This window comes from Talaromyces rugulosus, chromosome V (assembly GCF_013368755.1).
Source record: "Talaromyces rugulosus chromosome V, complete sequence".
NCBI classification, from domain to species: domain Eukaryota; kingdom Fungi; phylum Ascomycota; class Eurotiomycetes; order Eurotiales; family Trichocomaceae; genus Talaromyces; species Talaromyces rugulosus.
The window spans coordinates 4,894,499-4,909,250 of record NC_049565.1 but is presented as its reverse complement, the minus strand read 5'-3'; the positions used below and the strand labels follow the sequence as shown (position 1 = coordinate 4,909,250).

The window sequence follows — 14,752 nt, the reverse complement described above, 5'->3', positions numbered from 1 at the left end:
AAATAGCAAAGTAGTTTGAGAAAGGTTCGGATATTAACGGATGTTAAAATGATGAGATGGTGTGGTGTGAAGTTCTCAGTTTGTAAAGTCTCGTTGAAGTGTGCAAAGATACATCCTTTGAGCGGGAATCGATGACTATTTATGCTTTTTTGGCAAACCTGAATCTAATACCTGCATCTAATAATAAGCCTTATCCAATAAAAAGCCTCGGGTCGTTGGTTGGAGGCTGTCAATACGCGCCTTTTCGACGCCCAAGGTTTCTAAAATGAGTGACAACACCTTGATATATCTATCCAGAACCAATTGATTCTGTCAGCCATTAATATTCCATTACAGGTCAACGACGATCATCAATTTCGGTGTATAGTTAGACTCGGGAAGTATTGGATGGAAGACGTCAAGAATTAAACGCCACGGCGGCTACATGCAATATCCGGATTTAAAAGGCCGGGAGACCGATTTAGTAACTGGGATTTTGTTTCATATGCAATACAGAGACTGTGATTTGCAAACCCACGTGTCAGGCTCGCAATCTCGCATATCCAAATTTGAATACCGTCTCAGGTCTAAAAATAGCCTTTACGTTTTACGCTGGCGCCGAGGCTTCGGATGAATATGACTAAAAAATTTTCATGATATTGATTAGCACATTGTCTAGAACACTTTGACGCCCTTGAAAACAATTCATTCGGGAATTTGTTGGCGACGAGTAGCTATCCTCCAATATGGTCATCGTTTAAGATAACGTAGAAGTACTGTACGCAACTGAGCTAGCATACTATCAATATACAATAGCAATAAGTTATTAAAACGAGTATTCTCATATATTAAACCATCGATAAGAGGAAACGGCCTGGCTATTTTATTCACCACTCATGAAAAGCCGCTTTATAGCTCCTTTAAGGGGCCGACCAACAAGGTGAAGTTGCCTATAATTGGAGGGGCTAGTCATGGAAAGTAGAATTCTATTCGATAAGACACACCAGCCTACGTTTCAAATCACATTGTACCCCTCCATTACACATTTGATTCGTCTGCGCCGCATAGTTGAACCAATAAAGGGCTAACCGTAAGCGCCTCTTAGCGCCAGGAGAATCACCGCATCCTCCCTCACTCATCATCGCACACATATGTCTGGTTTCAGCGCAAGCTTTGGAGCAAAAAAGTCCCTCGGTCTCTAGTTCGCCAAGGAGGCTAGGGTCAACTGCTAATGGGAGTAGAAGTCACCATCTTTATCACCAGTTTTTCTTTCGCGAGCCAACCCCGCATTTTTCCTCCCTATATCAGATTTCATCCATAATCATCTATATTGTCACAAAATCGCATGTTTTTTTTGCCCAATATTTACATAATACAGAAAAGATGTCCTGCTGGCATGAATCGGGGTGTAAGCGACCAGACGTGTCGATTGCCGGCGGCATTCCATGCTGCAACTACTGCTTTGCGATTCCACTATTGGAGGACGAGAGTAACGACACCATTGACTTGTCTGCTTACCAACCCCCTGAAGTGGAAGACGGCGAAAAACTGAGTCTTTCCTGGCCTTCTGTTGTCGACTACACTAGCAGCAAGCACTCTCATTCGCTGCCCCCTTCTCAGGATTCTCTTCCTGTGGACACACGGTCATCACTTTCCACAGAGGGTAGGATGATAGACGAGGATACATATATGGAACCAGAATCTCCAAGTACAATACATTCCGACATCATATCACACCGTGATGTTCGTCTTCTTCGGTTGAGATCGGGCTTACCCGATACTCCGTTACATGCCGATATCGAGATAGTGAATCTCAGCGGCCTCTCACCCCCAAGATACGACGCGTTGTCATATAGTTCTGCACAAGATCCTAAGGGGCACTGTCCGGTGTTTTTGGGTCCATACTGGAACATCGTATATGTGACGCGGGGTTGTGAAAAGGCACTTCAGGCTGTAAGAGATTCGAAGTCTGATCGATTGCTTTGGGTGGACCTTTTGTGCATCAATCAAAATGACTTGGAGGACAAAACAGACAAAGTGGGACTCATGCATGAGATCTACTCAAAGGCGTCTAAAGTGGTGGCTTACGTTTGTGACGAGTCACCTGAAACGCAGATGGCACTTGTATTTCTCCAGGAACTGAAAACAGCCGAGAAAATTACACCTAAGGATGTCATACCTATCGATCTAGAAACCCGACGCAGTTTCCAGCTTTTATTTGAAAAGCCGTTCTTCTCTAGAGCCTGGGTGGTCCAGGAACGTCTTCTAGCCAAGGACTGGGAAATTTTCTGTGGCAAGCATTCCGCATTTTGGCCATCATCACTCTCTGGAACAAATTTATTGAACGTTCATGCCCCGGCGTGGGTTGTTAAGAATCCATCATGGTACGGATTTACTGGGCAAGATCTGCTACGCATATTACTCAATGCATCACCGTACAAATGCTCAGATCCACGGGATAAAATATTTGCAATACTTGGATTAATATATCAGAATGATATTACTCCAGATTATCGAGTTCCGGTAGAATCCGTCTATACAGGAATTACTGCATATATGATCCAGCATTGTCAGACTATGGACGTTCTAGCACTAGCTGGAACAAAAGAAAAGACATTCAATGTACCATCTTGGGTTCCGGATTGGTCCCAGAGTTTGACATTGTCGTTCCCAAGAGACCTTTTGCGCCTGCAGGACGAGAAAAAGCTCGAGTTGGACTCCCATGATCGTACTATACAGCGCTCAACACCCTTGATATTCAACAAAATGTTGTGTTTTGACCATCAGATCCAAATAAACGGTGATTCGCGGTCTATTCGACTTTTTGCCATCAGAATCTGTGATATCGTTGGAACTATAAACCGATTCAATGATCATACCAACGTCATTATTTCCAGAGGAAATCAAAAGAATCTGGTAGGATTGCAAGGAAATTTGATCGTTACTATCCCCGGTCTATCTTATCAGATATCAACGGACCACGTTTTTCTTCTAAGTGGATGGGACCACCCTGTTATACTTCGAAGCAATCGAGATTCGGGCTCTTATTCACTAATATCCGTCTGTCTTTTATCGATTGGCTCGCCTGCATCACGGACGTCGCTTATGCCCATCAGCCGCAGTTTAACATCTTCCGTCATAACTGGATATGAAATATCAAATTTTTCATTAGAAGAGGAAAACCTTATTCTACAACTGCACTCCCGCTTGGTAGAACTGTACAGCATTCCTACATCTACCACAATCGAGGCCACTGCAATCATTCCTCCATATTCCGCCGTCAAAGACCACATACTGACTTTCAGTCTGTTGACATCTACATCTTTACGAGAAATTGAACATAGGCTAAAGCAAGAGTGGGAGCAGTTGAGCTTAAAACTAAGATGGATGTTCCTTGACCAGGGCGCTATCCAAAGGCTAGTGCAGGAGATTAATCAAGGAAATGTTGGACAGCCATCAGGCGAGGGAAAGATCCATTTGGAGCCCTATGAAGACATATGGTTCATAAAATGGTGTGGCGTGGAATTTGAAAGAACTTATAGGTGGGATTTGAAACAATTTTGTTGTTCATTCTTGCCATTGAATGCTCAAAACCAGGGAACTACGACACATGTTTTCTCTCCTGTGTTTGATGAAATGAAATCACAGTTGCATGAAATCAAAAATTGGGCTGCAATTACAGAGCAGCTATTTCTAGTTTTTGAATACTCGAGGATAATTTTGAATCATACCTCGATTCCATTCCCCGGCATTCACATGCGGCAGAAATGGCACAACCATTACGGAAATTTCCGTCGTGTTATCGCAGAAAATTCAACATCGGAGCAACAAAGGCAGGAAACCCAACCTTCATCCATTAACCAAAAATGGGATTGGGTTGACTTTGAGTCTCACTTTAATGCGAGGAACAGCGTGTGGGAGCAGAAATTGCCTCAAATGTTAGACCCCAAGAATAACAAAACAATGGCGGTTCATATGATGCTAAAGGCATTGGAACTGAATATATACCATGATCAAATAGTTGAACTGGTATAGACAGACTTTTCGATTTAAAAATGTTTTCAGCCCCGTGTGCACACGAATACTATTTGTTCAAATGTTCTGGACACCTTGTGTACCGATTGATAACGCCGAGTGCTCATTATTCTATACTCCCCAAATTTTTTTATAAAAAAAAACATGAAGCATTATGACCCTTGGGACAGGTTTTCTTCAATCTGTATGCGGCGGATAAACATGACAAGAGGCCCGAAAACTTCCCTGTCACCAGGAAATTCAAATTCCTCGTAATAATCGTTGATCAACTTTCTTAACCGTGGGGTATCCGGGTCGGTCCAACTAAGAAATGTAAGCATCATATATGAGTAATCAACAGAAAGCTTACTGGGTGAAAGGGCCATTACTTGGCGTTTTACTCCATATCATGGCCACTGGGTAAGCTATATCGGAAACTATTTGCTTAATTGGGGCATTTGCACTGCATGAAACCACAAGTGCTGAATTATCAACCTCTAAAAGTCCATCAGGATCATCGAGAACTTTGACTCCATGTTTATCAAGAATAACCCGGTCAATATCGGTGTAAATAGGATCTTGTACATAGCATGGAATATCCTCCAATTTGCTTTCATATCTTTCGCTAGCGATTTCCCGCAAAGTGACGGCTAGCGCATGTTGAAATGCTGATCGAATCGAGTACTCATTCCTAGCGATCGAACCAAATGCAAAACCAACCACTTTATTAATTTTGATGGTCATCTTCAGCGTTGATATCAGGCTTGATCTTAGCCGCTGATAAGCAGAACTTGTCTTCCACTCTTGTAGGTGAGAGTCAAAAAAAATCTCGGCCTCCTCACTAGACTTGGTCGAGGGTATTTTACACAACTCTTTTGTAGAAATATCCCGTAAAGCACGAAGATGGTCGATTTTTATATGGCAATATGCCAAGCGGTGCTCTCTCTTCACCGTTGTTAGGGAATGGATAGATTCATAACTAACAGATGAATGAAGGCTCCAAGGTGAAAATGGTTAGCTAATATAATTACTCATAGAAATGGGGTGGTTCCTGGCATACACAATGAATTCAGTACCAAGCTTTGATGATTGGTGTATGTCTCCAGTTTCGATGGAGAATTCAATAGGAACCCCGTCCACTCCTTTGATAGAAACTGTTTTTATCTCATTCTTGCGGACTCTCTTCATCTGCTCGCTGACATCTCGAAGGGTCTCTTTTGTGAAAATAGGATGGCCGTCGGCGATAAGTGATTGAAGCTTTGACGCTGCTTCTTCGCATGAAGCCGGAGAGCCTGGCCGCGTTGCTATTCCCGTGTAGCTGTGAACCGGGCCAGCCCTTAAAGAATACTCTGGGAAATCCCTTACGTGCAACATCTTTGTACGTTTGGATTCTCTAGAGTAGTTGTGAAGACAGAACTGTGCTTGGAGGGGTTGTGGGCCAAGGCTAACCAATTTTGAAACAAGCACTGCTCCGACCAATCAGAAAGGAGAACCAGAATATTGTATGTAGAACTCAATGATTCGATGGAACTTATACTGGGCCTGTAGCTGCTTGTCCTTGGAGCTATTGGGAGTGGTATCTGTCGAGAATTTTAGCGCTTTAAACATTCCTTATCTTGTATTTATCAGCTTCGCGTATGTGATCATCTTACTTACGATGCTTGCGCTTTCTTGATCAAGAATGTTCCATGCTATAACCACGGAGTTTTCCCTCGAAAAGCCTATAATTTTCCTACTTCCAGTTCACAGTCATGGATACGTCATAGCGCAAAGTAACATGCGGATTTGACATTCGAACATCAGACCCAAACGGTCAACTTGCGGAGGTCCGCACGGGAGTAAGCCCGCAAGTGCGGCTTAAGGCACCACATCAGCTTTGCATTTAAATTTGGGAGAAATGAGAAGAATAGATAATCGGACTAGAGCTAATCATGTAGATTTGAGTAAAGTTTTAAAATTAGTCATACACTGTATTATATGTAATGCCGATATCACGGGGGGAAGCCCCGCTGCGGTGCTGCGGTGGTTATCAATATCGAAGTCATTAACTACATTTTTTTATTTGAAATCGACTAGGCCTTCGTGAAATATAAATAGTGCCTAAAGATGACGGACAGAATATTATATACAGCAGTTCTACAATAGCATTTTCCTACCAAAGTACTTGTATCAAAATCAAAATGACTCCCACCACAAGCCAACACTGGGTTCTGGCTAGGAAGCCCACCGGGCGTCCGATCATAACCGGTCCGGAGGCAACTTTTGAGCTGACGACTCAGCCAATCCCTACATTAGGGGAAGAGCAGGTGTTACTCAAAGTGCTGTTTCTCTCCAACGACCCGGCACAACGAATGTGGATCGACCCTAACATCCTTCCGGAGCGGCTGTATACCTCACCTGTCGAAATCGGAGAGACAATGAGATCGTATAGCTCCATCGCCGAGGTTGTTGAATCCACGTCTAAGACACTGCCAGTTGGGGCCCTGGTCTGTTCTACAACTGGCTGGTGCGAGTATGTGGTCCTGCCAGCAGAGACAGCAATGCGGATCGAGCCTGTCGACGATTTGCCACCTACGCACTTTTCAGGGATATTCGGCATTGCCGGCGTGACTGCGTACTATGGCTTGGTCGATATTATAAAAGCTGGGCACGAAGATGCTATCGTGATTAGCGGAGCAGCTGGCGCAGTTGGCTCGGTTGCTGTTCAGATTGCGAAGAATATGCTGGGATGCAGGAAGGTAATCGGAATTGCCGGAACAGATGCGAAATGCCAATGGGTAGAAAGCCTAGGAGCGGATATCTGCCTGAACTACAAGAGCAAAACATTCACAGAGGACCTAAAGAGCGCTACAGACGGATTTGTCGAGGTCTTTTTTGACAACACCGGGGGCGAGATCCTAGATCTGATGCTCACACGGATGCAGAAGGAGGGCAGAGTGGTGGCATGTGGTGCAATAGCCGACTACAACAGCCAAACTCGAGCAGGGATTAAGAATTGGTACGATGTTATTGGCATGCGACTACAGATTAAGGGGTTTGTTGTGACGGATGCTGGCCCGGCTAGGTGGGCGGCGATTGTGGGCGCTCTTGTCCAAGGCTATCGCGAGGGTAAGATCAGAGTTGCAGACGACGGGCAAACTATTGTGCCAACGGCCTTTGAGGACATACCAAAGACGTGGATGAGGCTTTTCGACGGGCAGTCCACTGGCAAACTGCTCACAAGACTTGAGTAATTGTGGTTGGTGTTGAGCAGAATAGTGAGGTGTCCATCTATGCTTGTAGAAGCATGTAGTAGAAGTCATCAATGATATCATTGGGAATGCTAAGGGACCGGCAATACATTTCCACTCTGATGTGATGTACGGAAATAGATATCTTGCTATAAGTACTCATTGTAAAATCCAGGCTGTTTTGAAACTAGAGTTTTATTTCGAAGGACGTGTGTGATTGCATGCTCTCTACCCCATCAGATGAAACACCAGTCGCCTGGGTGGGTATGGGACGGGCGGGCCGGAACGGGCAGTCGGAACCAAACTATAAATGTACCGACCGATTGGTTTCATTCGATGAGCAGTCGGATCAACTCTCGCGAATCATCATGGATTGAGATGCTCACCGCCAGTGGTATTAAAGCACAAACTTCATCCTGTAGGAGAGTGTCAGGCCACCAAAATTGGGAAAAAGACTGGCGGTAGCAGCCCAGGCAGGATCTAGCTATGCATAGTAAATACCAACGAGTGCAATGATAGCGAACCTCGACGACGAGTGGTCTATCACGAAGCAGCGGTCAGGAGTAGACGGGGTTCAAACTTCAACTTCCAAGTTCAGCCTGGAAAATCCGAGAAATAATAATGCTCATGGAATGGCTTGCAGCCTGCAGCCTGTAGGGTGTGATTGGCGTCAGCTGAATTGCCGTGGGGGTGGAACGAACCGACGCGGTGGAAAGCGTTTAGTAGTCACTTTTTAGTGCGGTCCCGGCTCCGTGGAAAGGAAGCCGTGCGATTCAAGCTCGAGTCAGGCTCAGGCGTCCTCCCATGGATGCATGCCAAACTATTAATCATTTCCTGACGCCGCCGTCTAGGAGGATTTACATCCTCCAAAGGACAGCGTCGCGGATGATGACGATTCTAGCCACCACCACGGAGGACTCCGTACGGAGTATGCACCTTATTTTTGTGCCGCTAGTAGTACTTATCGCCATCCGCGTAAAATTGCACGCTCCTGCAGTAGGGACGATCGACTGGGGCGTGGTTGTCGACGGTTGCAGGATGGTGATTCGCTGGCCCAGACGGCTGGGACGGATTCTAACCCTGGACAAGGTGGTCGGTGCTGGCCCTTGGCGACTCAGGTTTGTGACTCGTGTTAGCGATATTTAATATTAATAATGGTACGCAGTCCATAATAATGGGAAATATTTTGGCTGCGACAGTGGCCCACATTCAACCAGAGTACATGTGTCATGTCATCAGTAGAAAAATGTGATAGGTGTTCGGTCACGGCCGCGGACTCGGCGATGGTCAGCCATGCATGCTGGTGCTGGCTATGAGCTGGAGTCGACCGGGACGAGCAGCAAAGACAGACTTTCACAGATTGTTGTATACCTTGCAGTAACCGTACTTCCGTGAACAATACCGTATTTTTCGCATCGCCCGTTTTGGGTTCGACTCAGCCAGGGTTCGCGGTGGGGCCAACGGCCGGAGGGGCCCGCAGCCTCCGTCGGGCTCTGATTGGGCAGTAACACGCGCGCGGGCCAGCCCTGTTCTTATTTCTGAGAAGCCCGACCCAATCGGCTGCCCCGCTCGCCCGCCGGCGGTACCCGTCATTCCCGTTACGGCCTAGCAATTATTCCTGTTCGGGACTAGCGGCAGCATCCCTCCCAACCTCGCTCACTTCTTCCCGTGACCCCGTCGGCTTTGTCTTGATGGGCGTGTACGGAGTATGTAACCCGCTGCTCCTGCCCTACGCGCCCGCCGGTGACCACCTTCCCCCCTCCTCTTCCTCCTCCTCCTTCGTCTCCTCTATTGTTGCCAGGTCGCCGCTTTCGACAAAGACAGACACTTCAATCTATCCACCTGCGCCCTCACCACCTGTCGCTCTCGTCTTTTGCATTTGCCGTAAGTCAGAAGCATCGAAGATATCTGTTTGTCCGCGTATTTCGCCAATTCAACCAGCCGTCATTTTTGAGCCTCCACCGCTCTAGTGCTCCAGCCTCCACCTCCAGTCGTTATTATCTTTCCTCAGCCTTCTCTGTCGTCTGGTGTCCAACGCCACTCACGTTTGCTTGACACCTGGCCTCTAATTCCTTGTTATTGCCCCGGCACCGATTGCGCCCACACAACATTGAATACTCGTGCCAATGGAAACCTGACTGCTTGGCTCCTTCTACGCTACTTACGACATCGTCGCACCAGCTCCACCCGTCATTGGCAATGTCGAGTGATACAACCGACTTTCTCTTCCGGCTTGCTCTCAGTGGAGAGCGAGCTCGTGCGTGCTAACTGAATCCGCTCCCAGAAGCGCAGCTTTTGCACGCGCTCGCCTTCGCGCGCCGCCTCGCCACTGCCTCGACTTCCACAGCATGGCCACTTTTCTACACAAATCCACAGACGTGCACCCGCCGTCAAGTCGTAATGATACCACAAGCCCGTACATCCCAGCTTCGAGGGCATCGGCCTTGGGCATCTGGACGCCACTCCGTCGCGCTCAACCGTCCCAGCCGTCGCTTCGACGTGCTAATACCGTCACACAATCTGGCATTACAAAACGACCCGACAGGCCGCTGCCTAATCGACGCAATAAAGACCAGTCGCCAACCCTAGGACACACGAGATCTAGCACAGAAGCCTTGCACCAACGCGCAATGACCCATGACGGGATAGCTGGCCCGAGAGAAGGAAACCATTTTACCGTTGCAAACGTGGGCAACAATGGGAAGCTTTATCTCAGGTAAGACCACTTTCCGTCCATTAAACCCAGAGAGAATACTCACCCAAGAAACACGGAACAGACCCCGAATAGAATCACGACACCATGCCCAACCCGTGAATTTCTCTCCGCCTTCTCAGCCCCGTTCTAAGCTAGCGCCGGCTAAACCAGCTTTGGCTTCTGATACTCGACAGAGTATTTGGTCCTCGTCTCAGTTCTCGGAACTCCAACCCAAATATGCTCGTGAAGACGTAGTTGAAACAGATCCTGGCGCTAACAATCATGAGCCCCGTCAGAGAAGGGCTCATTCGTTTTCGACAATATCCGAGTATGAGCCGTCTGCTCCTACTAAAAACGGCCAGGAACTGCGCATTGTTATAGATCGATTTGAGAGCAACGACTCCATCGACACTTCCGCTCCTCCATCTGCAACTGCATTGGAGGTCCCAATTCCACATTACCGGCTTGGCACACCGCAATTCAAACCCGAAGGATCGCCTGTACTGCGAAGCTCTCTCTACACAAACACGTCCATGTCAGATAATGCTCCACTACCGTCATATCTAACAGAAAATGAGGAGCGGAATCGGATACACTCAACCTACGACTCACCAGGTCTCGCACCCCCGGCCGCCACCCTCTCAGTAGCCATGTCGTTATTTTCCGGCGTATCTCCGGCACATGGGAAGGCTAGGTACTCCAGCTCTACTCGGAGGTCAGGCATTTACAACCTACGTGATCCTATTGAACCAGCGGTCTTTGATTTCCTCACCGAGGACATGAATGACCCATCAGTAGTGAAATATATGGCAGATGGTCGGGACATCAGCGCCGCCACACCAGCCCGCATTGTTGCCGAGATTTCGTCTGATTCATTCATGGATTATGAACTAGTTTCCGACTTCTTTCTGACTTTCCGCCCTTATCTCTCGTCGACAAATCTCTTGGCCTTGTTGCTAGCCCGTCTGGAATGGGCTATCAATCGATTACAGGAAGATGGGCGAATTATTCGCATTCGGACCTTTGCTGCTTTGCGCCATTGGATACTCAACTATTTTGCGGATGACTTTGTCAGCAATCGTGACCTGCGAGTCCAGTTCTGTGATAAAATCAATTCAATGTTCACAGACGTGACTGCACGGAGGACTGCTGGTATTAGTGACATTAAAATTTTGGTTGACCTCAAACGTTGTTGGCATGGGAGGTGCTTGCTTTATTGGGACTGCGAAGCCTTCGGCTTCCCAGATACTCCGGTCATACCTGGCGGTGTCTCGGGCAGTCGGGACTTGAGCAAGACGAGGCTCAGCGAGGCGAGCATCCCGTACCCTGAAGCAGTCATTGACCCAGACATGGATTCTCCGCTACCAGAACCATCGGTCACAAAAGCCCAAGAAACTACGTCAGAGCGCATCACCCAGCAGAAAGCACATGTACGGAATGCTTCCTCAGGAACTTCTCGTAGTGTTCCAGGCTCTAGCAATGGCTCTAGCATTCAAGCACTATCATGCTCCTTTCCTCCAAGACGGACCTCGGCTTCACTGGAATCTGTCAGCTCTCCTCATCCGATTGTTGTACCAACACAGTCGACAACCAGTCCCTCGAATCCCCGTTCCCCTGGTGCTAGTAGCACTCGAAGGACCCCAGTCCATGCCCACAAACGCAGTGGAAGCTTCTCAGATTCCATCCGTGACGACCGTGCTCCCCTGTCTCAGCCCGTTGTTGAAAGCCAAAACCAGACTCTACTGTCCACATCTCAGAATGGCAGTCTCATACGCGGCAATCTTGTCCCACCAGGCGAAGCAATTGTCAGAATGCAAGCCCCTCCTTCCCCAATAATACAGCAAAACCCGGACGAATTGTCCGAGCCACACGCGAGAAGTGCATCGGAGGGAAATATCAAGCCATTGGGAGCAGCCAGTCCCGGACTCAGAACCGTTATTGGTTCGATTCGCCGCGCCTTGCATTCTCGACCACTTGGCATCAGTAATGCTGTTGCCACCGGATCTGTGAACGTTCGTTTTCCTAGAGGAAAAACTGCTGCACTTCCTGTCAATGTGGCTTTCAAATCTGATTTTTATAAGGATCGGAAAGCTTTACCCGTTTCAAAGGATCCCCCGAAAGCGGACTATTTCTGTCAGCAGAGTACAAAAGAGTATCGCGAAGCACTAGGTCTAGATGCTCCAAAACCGTCGGTTCCATTTTCAATCGAGCCCTACAAAACTGATACTGGCGTTCCCCAATTGCAAGCCCCGGCCCCACGGTTTCAAAGCCTCGCAAGTGAAGTAACAATGGGGAGCAAATCAATCCTGATCGTTGATGATACTGGTCTTGATATGCCGGCAGCATCAGGAGGCCTTGGTTGGCCGATCGAGCAAGATGGGAACGGCCGCAGCAGAGAAACGTCTCTGACGCGGTATAATGACTCAACTTCGCAGCCCAGCGAAGTTCCCGTTTCTAGTTTAACGGAAGGTTTCAGCAATAATGCCTATTTTACTAGTCAACCATTGGACTCGCCTGTCCAGCGCTTTTTAGGCACTCCATCGGTTCGAAAGACCGACTCAATTGCTAGCCGCCTTCGAAAGTACGCCTCTTTCCACAGCGGGGTAAGCCGCTCGACTCGGGATGGTTCAAGTGAAACTGCAGGTTCTGAAGCTGCCGGCGAGAAACCATTGGCTCGTATGTTACGGAGACGACCAGGAGGAAATCTACGGAAGATCCAAAACGTCCACGACCTGGAACCTCACCTACGTCCTCAATCCTTTGCGACAGATACTTCGTTGACCGAATCGGTTGCATCTTCGGCTCGCCATTATATTCGAAGAACCTTTGCTCGCTCCTCTCAAATGCGAGCATTGTCAACACCGCCGCGTTTTGATCTAGTCAACACCCATTCATCCCAGCACCTACGGCCATCGTTTGAAGCAGCCATTGCGGAATTTTCGCGCATTCCCGATGACACCGACGGAGGAATTGAATCAACTTTGCTGAAATTGGAAGGCAAATGGCCCTTGGCTGGTAGCTCAGGTAATCGTGCAGGCAAAGGATACGTTCAACATCCCATTAGACACGAAGGCTTTGCCGAACGGAATGCTGCACATGTTGCTTTCAGAGAAGTGGAAAATGGTAGCGAAACTTACCAAACGACGTCTAGAACGGCCCCCGTGGCCGAAGGTCGTCAAATCTTAACCTCACAAGTTTACACTGACTCAGTCGTGTCGGAATTTTCCGATAGCTCTATTCCTCTCTTAGAAAGGGGACTGAGTGACGATTCCATGAAGAAGCAACATCCAACTTCTCATCCATTTGATGCGCCTCGTCCTTTAAACATCAGAAAAGACGGCCAGGATCTAGTAAAACGCGAGTCGTCGCACCGTTCTTTTCAAATCATTGATGACACGGAGAGTTTGCGACAATTATCAAGAAACCAAGGAATACCACAACAGCCTTCTACGGACGAACCTACACGTGATTATCACTCGGATCTTTCTTCTGAAGTTTCCGTTGATATTATTGGTAGAGATGAGGCCTTGCACGAGTCGAACGGCACAGGGTACTCTCTATCAAGTGCTTCCCTCGACGTCCCGTCTCATCCCCTTGCGCATCCACCATCTCCTCCAATGACAATCCAACAAACGACGTCTATACCCTCTTATCCAAAACCGGAGACTCCTGTAGTCTCCCAGGCACCGTTAACGCCTGGCCCGTCTCCAACTCAGAGAGCGGAGCCCGCACCAATGGCACTTGCTTCCAGTGAGAAGAACAACGCACACCCTGGCCACGCTGTTCCACGTATTCAAGTCCCGCAAGCAACAAATCATATTCCTTTTGTGTTGGCATATAATTCACAGGTGCTTGCTCAGCAGTTCACCGTGGTAGAAAAGTCAGCGCTAGACGAACTTGACTGGAAAGACCTTGTTGAAATGAAATGGAACCATAATTCGTCCACATCAGTCAGTTGGGTCCAGTTTTTAGCGGAGCAGGAACGCAAAGGCATTGATCTAGTCGTCGGTCGTTTCAATCTTATGGTGAAGTGGATTCTCTCCGAGATTGTTCTCACCCAGGATATTCAAGACCGGGCCCGAACGATTTCTAAATTTATCCATGTTGCCGGCCATGCCAGGCGCATCTGCAACTATTCGACTATGCTACAGATTGCGATTGCTCTGTCATCTGTCGACTGCACAAGGCTTCAGAACACATGGGCACTAGTGAGCCCGGCAGATAAGCAACTACTTGAGAGCATCGAAGCGTTGATCCAACCAGTCCGCAATTTCCATGAACTCCGAGTTGAGATGGAGACGGCGAACTTACAAGATGGATGCATTCCATTTGTCGGACTGTATGTTCATGACCTCACCTACAACGCTCAGAAGCCATCCCAGATCACTGGAACTCCCGATGGAGACGCGCTTATCAACTTTGAACGGTATCGGACTGCTGCTCGCATTGTCAAATGCCTCCTTCGATTGATTGACGCGAGTGACAAGTACAGCCTGAAACCGGTTCCAGGCCTCGTCGAAAAATGTCTTTGGGTTTCGTCTCTCTCTGAGGAACAGATACAAGCTCTGAGTAAGAATATTGAGTGATTTGTTTCATATACCAAGCATTTTTAGCCAGATACCTTTTTGCATTTGTCTCATTTATGACCTTATCGTTGGGAGTAGGTTGTTTTTATTTGTGTGCATTTGCAGCCACTCATATATTGCTATTGCTTTTTTTTTGTTGACTTTCCCCCACAACTTTTCAAGCATTCGTTTTACATTATCGTCCATCATTCAAACGCGTTTATATATCCCGCATCGGTTCATTGTGACACCAGCTTTTTTATTTGTCT

At 47.6% G+C, this 14,752-nt stretch overlaps 3 protein-coding genes across 3 annotated transcripts; all 3 read left to right on the top strand.

Moving 5' to 3' along the window:
• Nucleotides 1-1,362: 1,362 nt before the first annotated feature.
• TRUGW13939_10218 (uncharacterized protein) lies at nucleotides 1,363-4,014 on the top strand (the record flags this gene model as incomplete). Its single annotated transcript, XM_035493331.1, has 1 exon — nucleotides 1,363-4,014. One exon carries the CDS (start codon nucleotides 1,363-1,365, stop codon nucleotides 4,012-4,014), a length of 2,652 nt encoding a protein of 883 aa, XP_035349224.1.
• A 2,159-nt stretch (nucleotides 4,015-6,173) lies between these two features.
• Nucleotides 6,174-7,226, top strand: TRUGW13939_10217 (uncharacterized protein; the record flags this gene model as incomplete). The annotated part of the gene is made up of 1 exon (XM_035493330.1): nucleotides 6,174-7,226. One exon carries the CDS (start codon nucleotides 6,174-6,176, stop codon nucleotides 7,224-7,226), a length of 1,053 nt encoding a protein of 350 aa, XP_035349223.1.
• A 2,345-nt stretch (nucleotides 7,227-9,571) lies between these two features.
• On the top strand, nucleotides 9,572-14,504 carry TRUGW13939_10216 (uncharacterized protein; the record flags this gene model as incomplete). Its single annotated transcript, XM_035493329.1, has 2 exons — nucleotides 9,572-9,939; nucleotides 10,001-14,504. 2 exons carry the CDS (start codon nucleotides 9,572-9,574, stop codon nucleotides 14,502-14,504), a joined length of 4,872 nt encoding a protein of 1,623 aa, XP_035349222.1.
• Nucleotides 14,505-14,752: the final 248 nt, after the last annotated feature.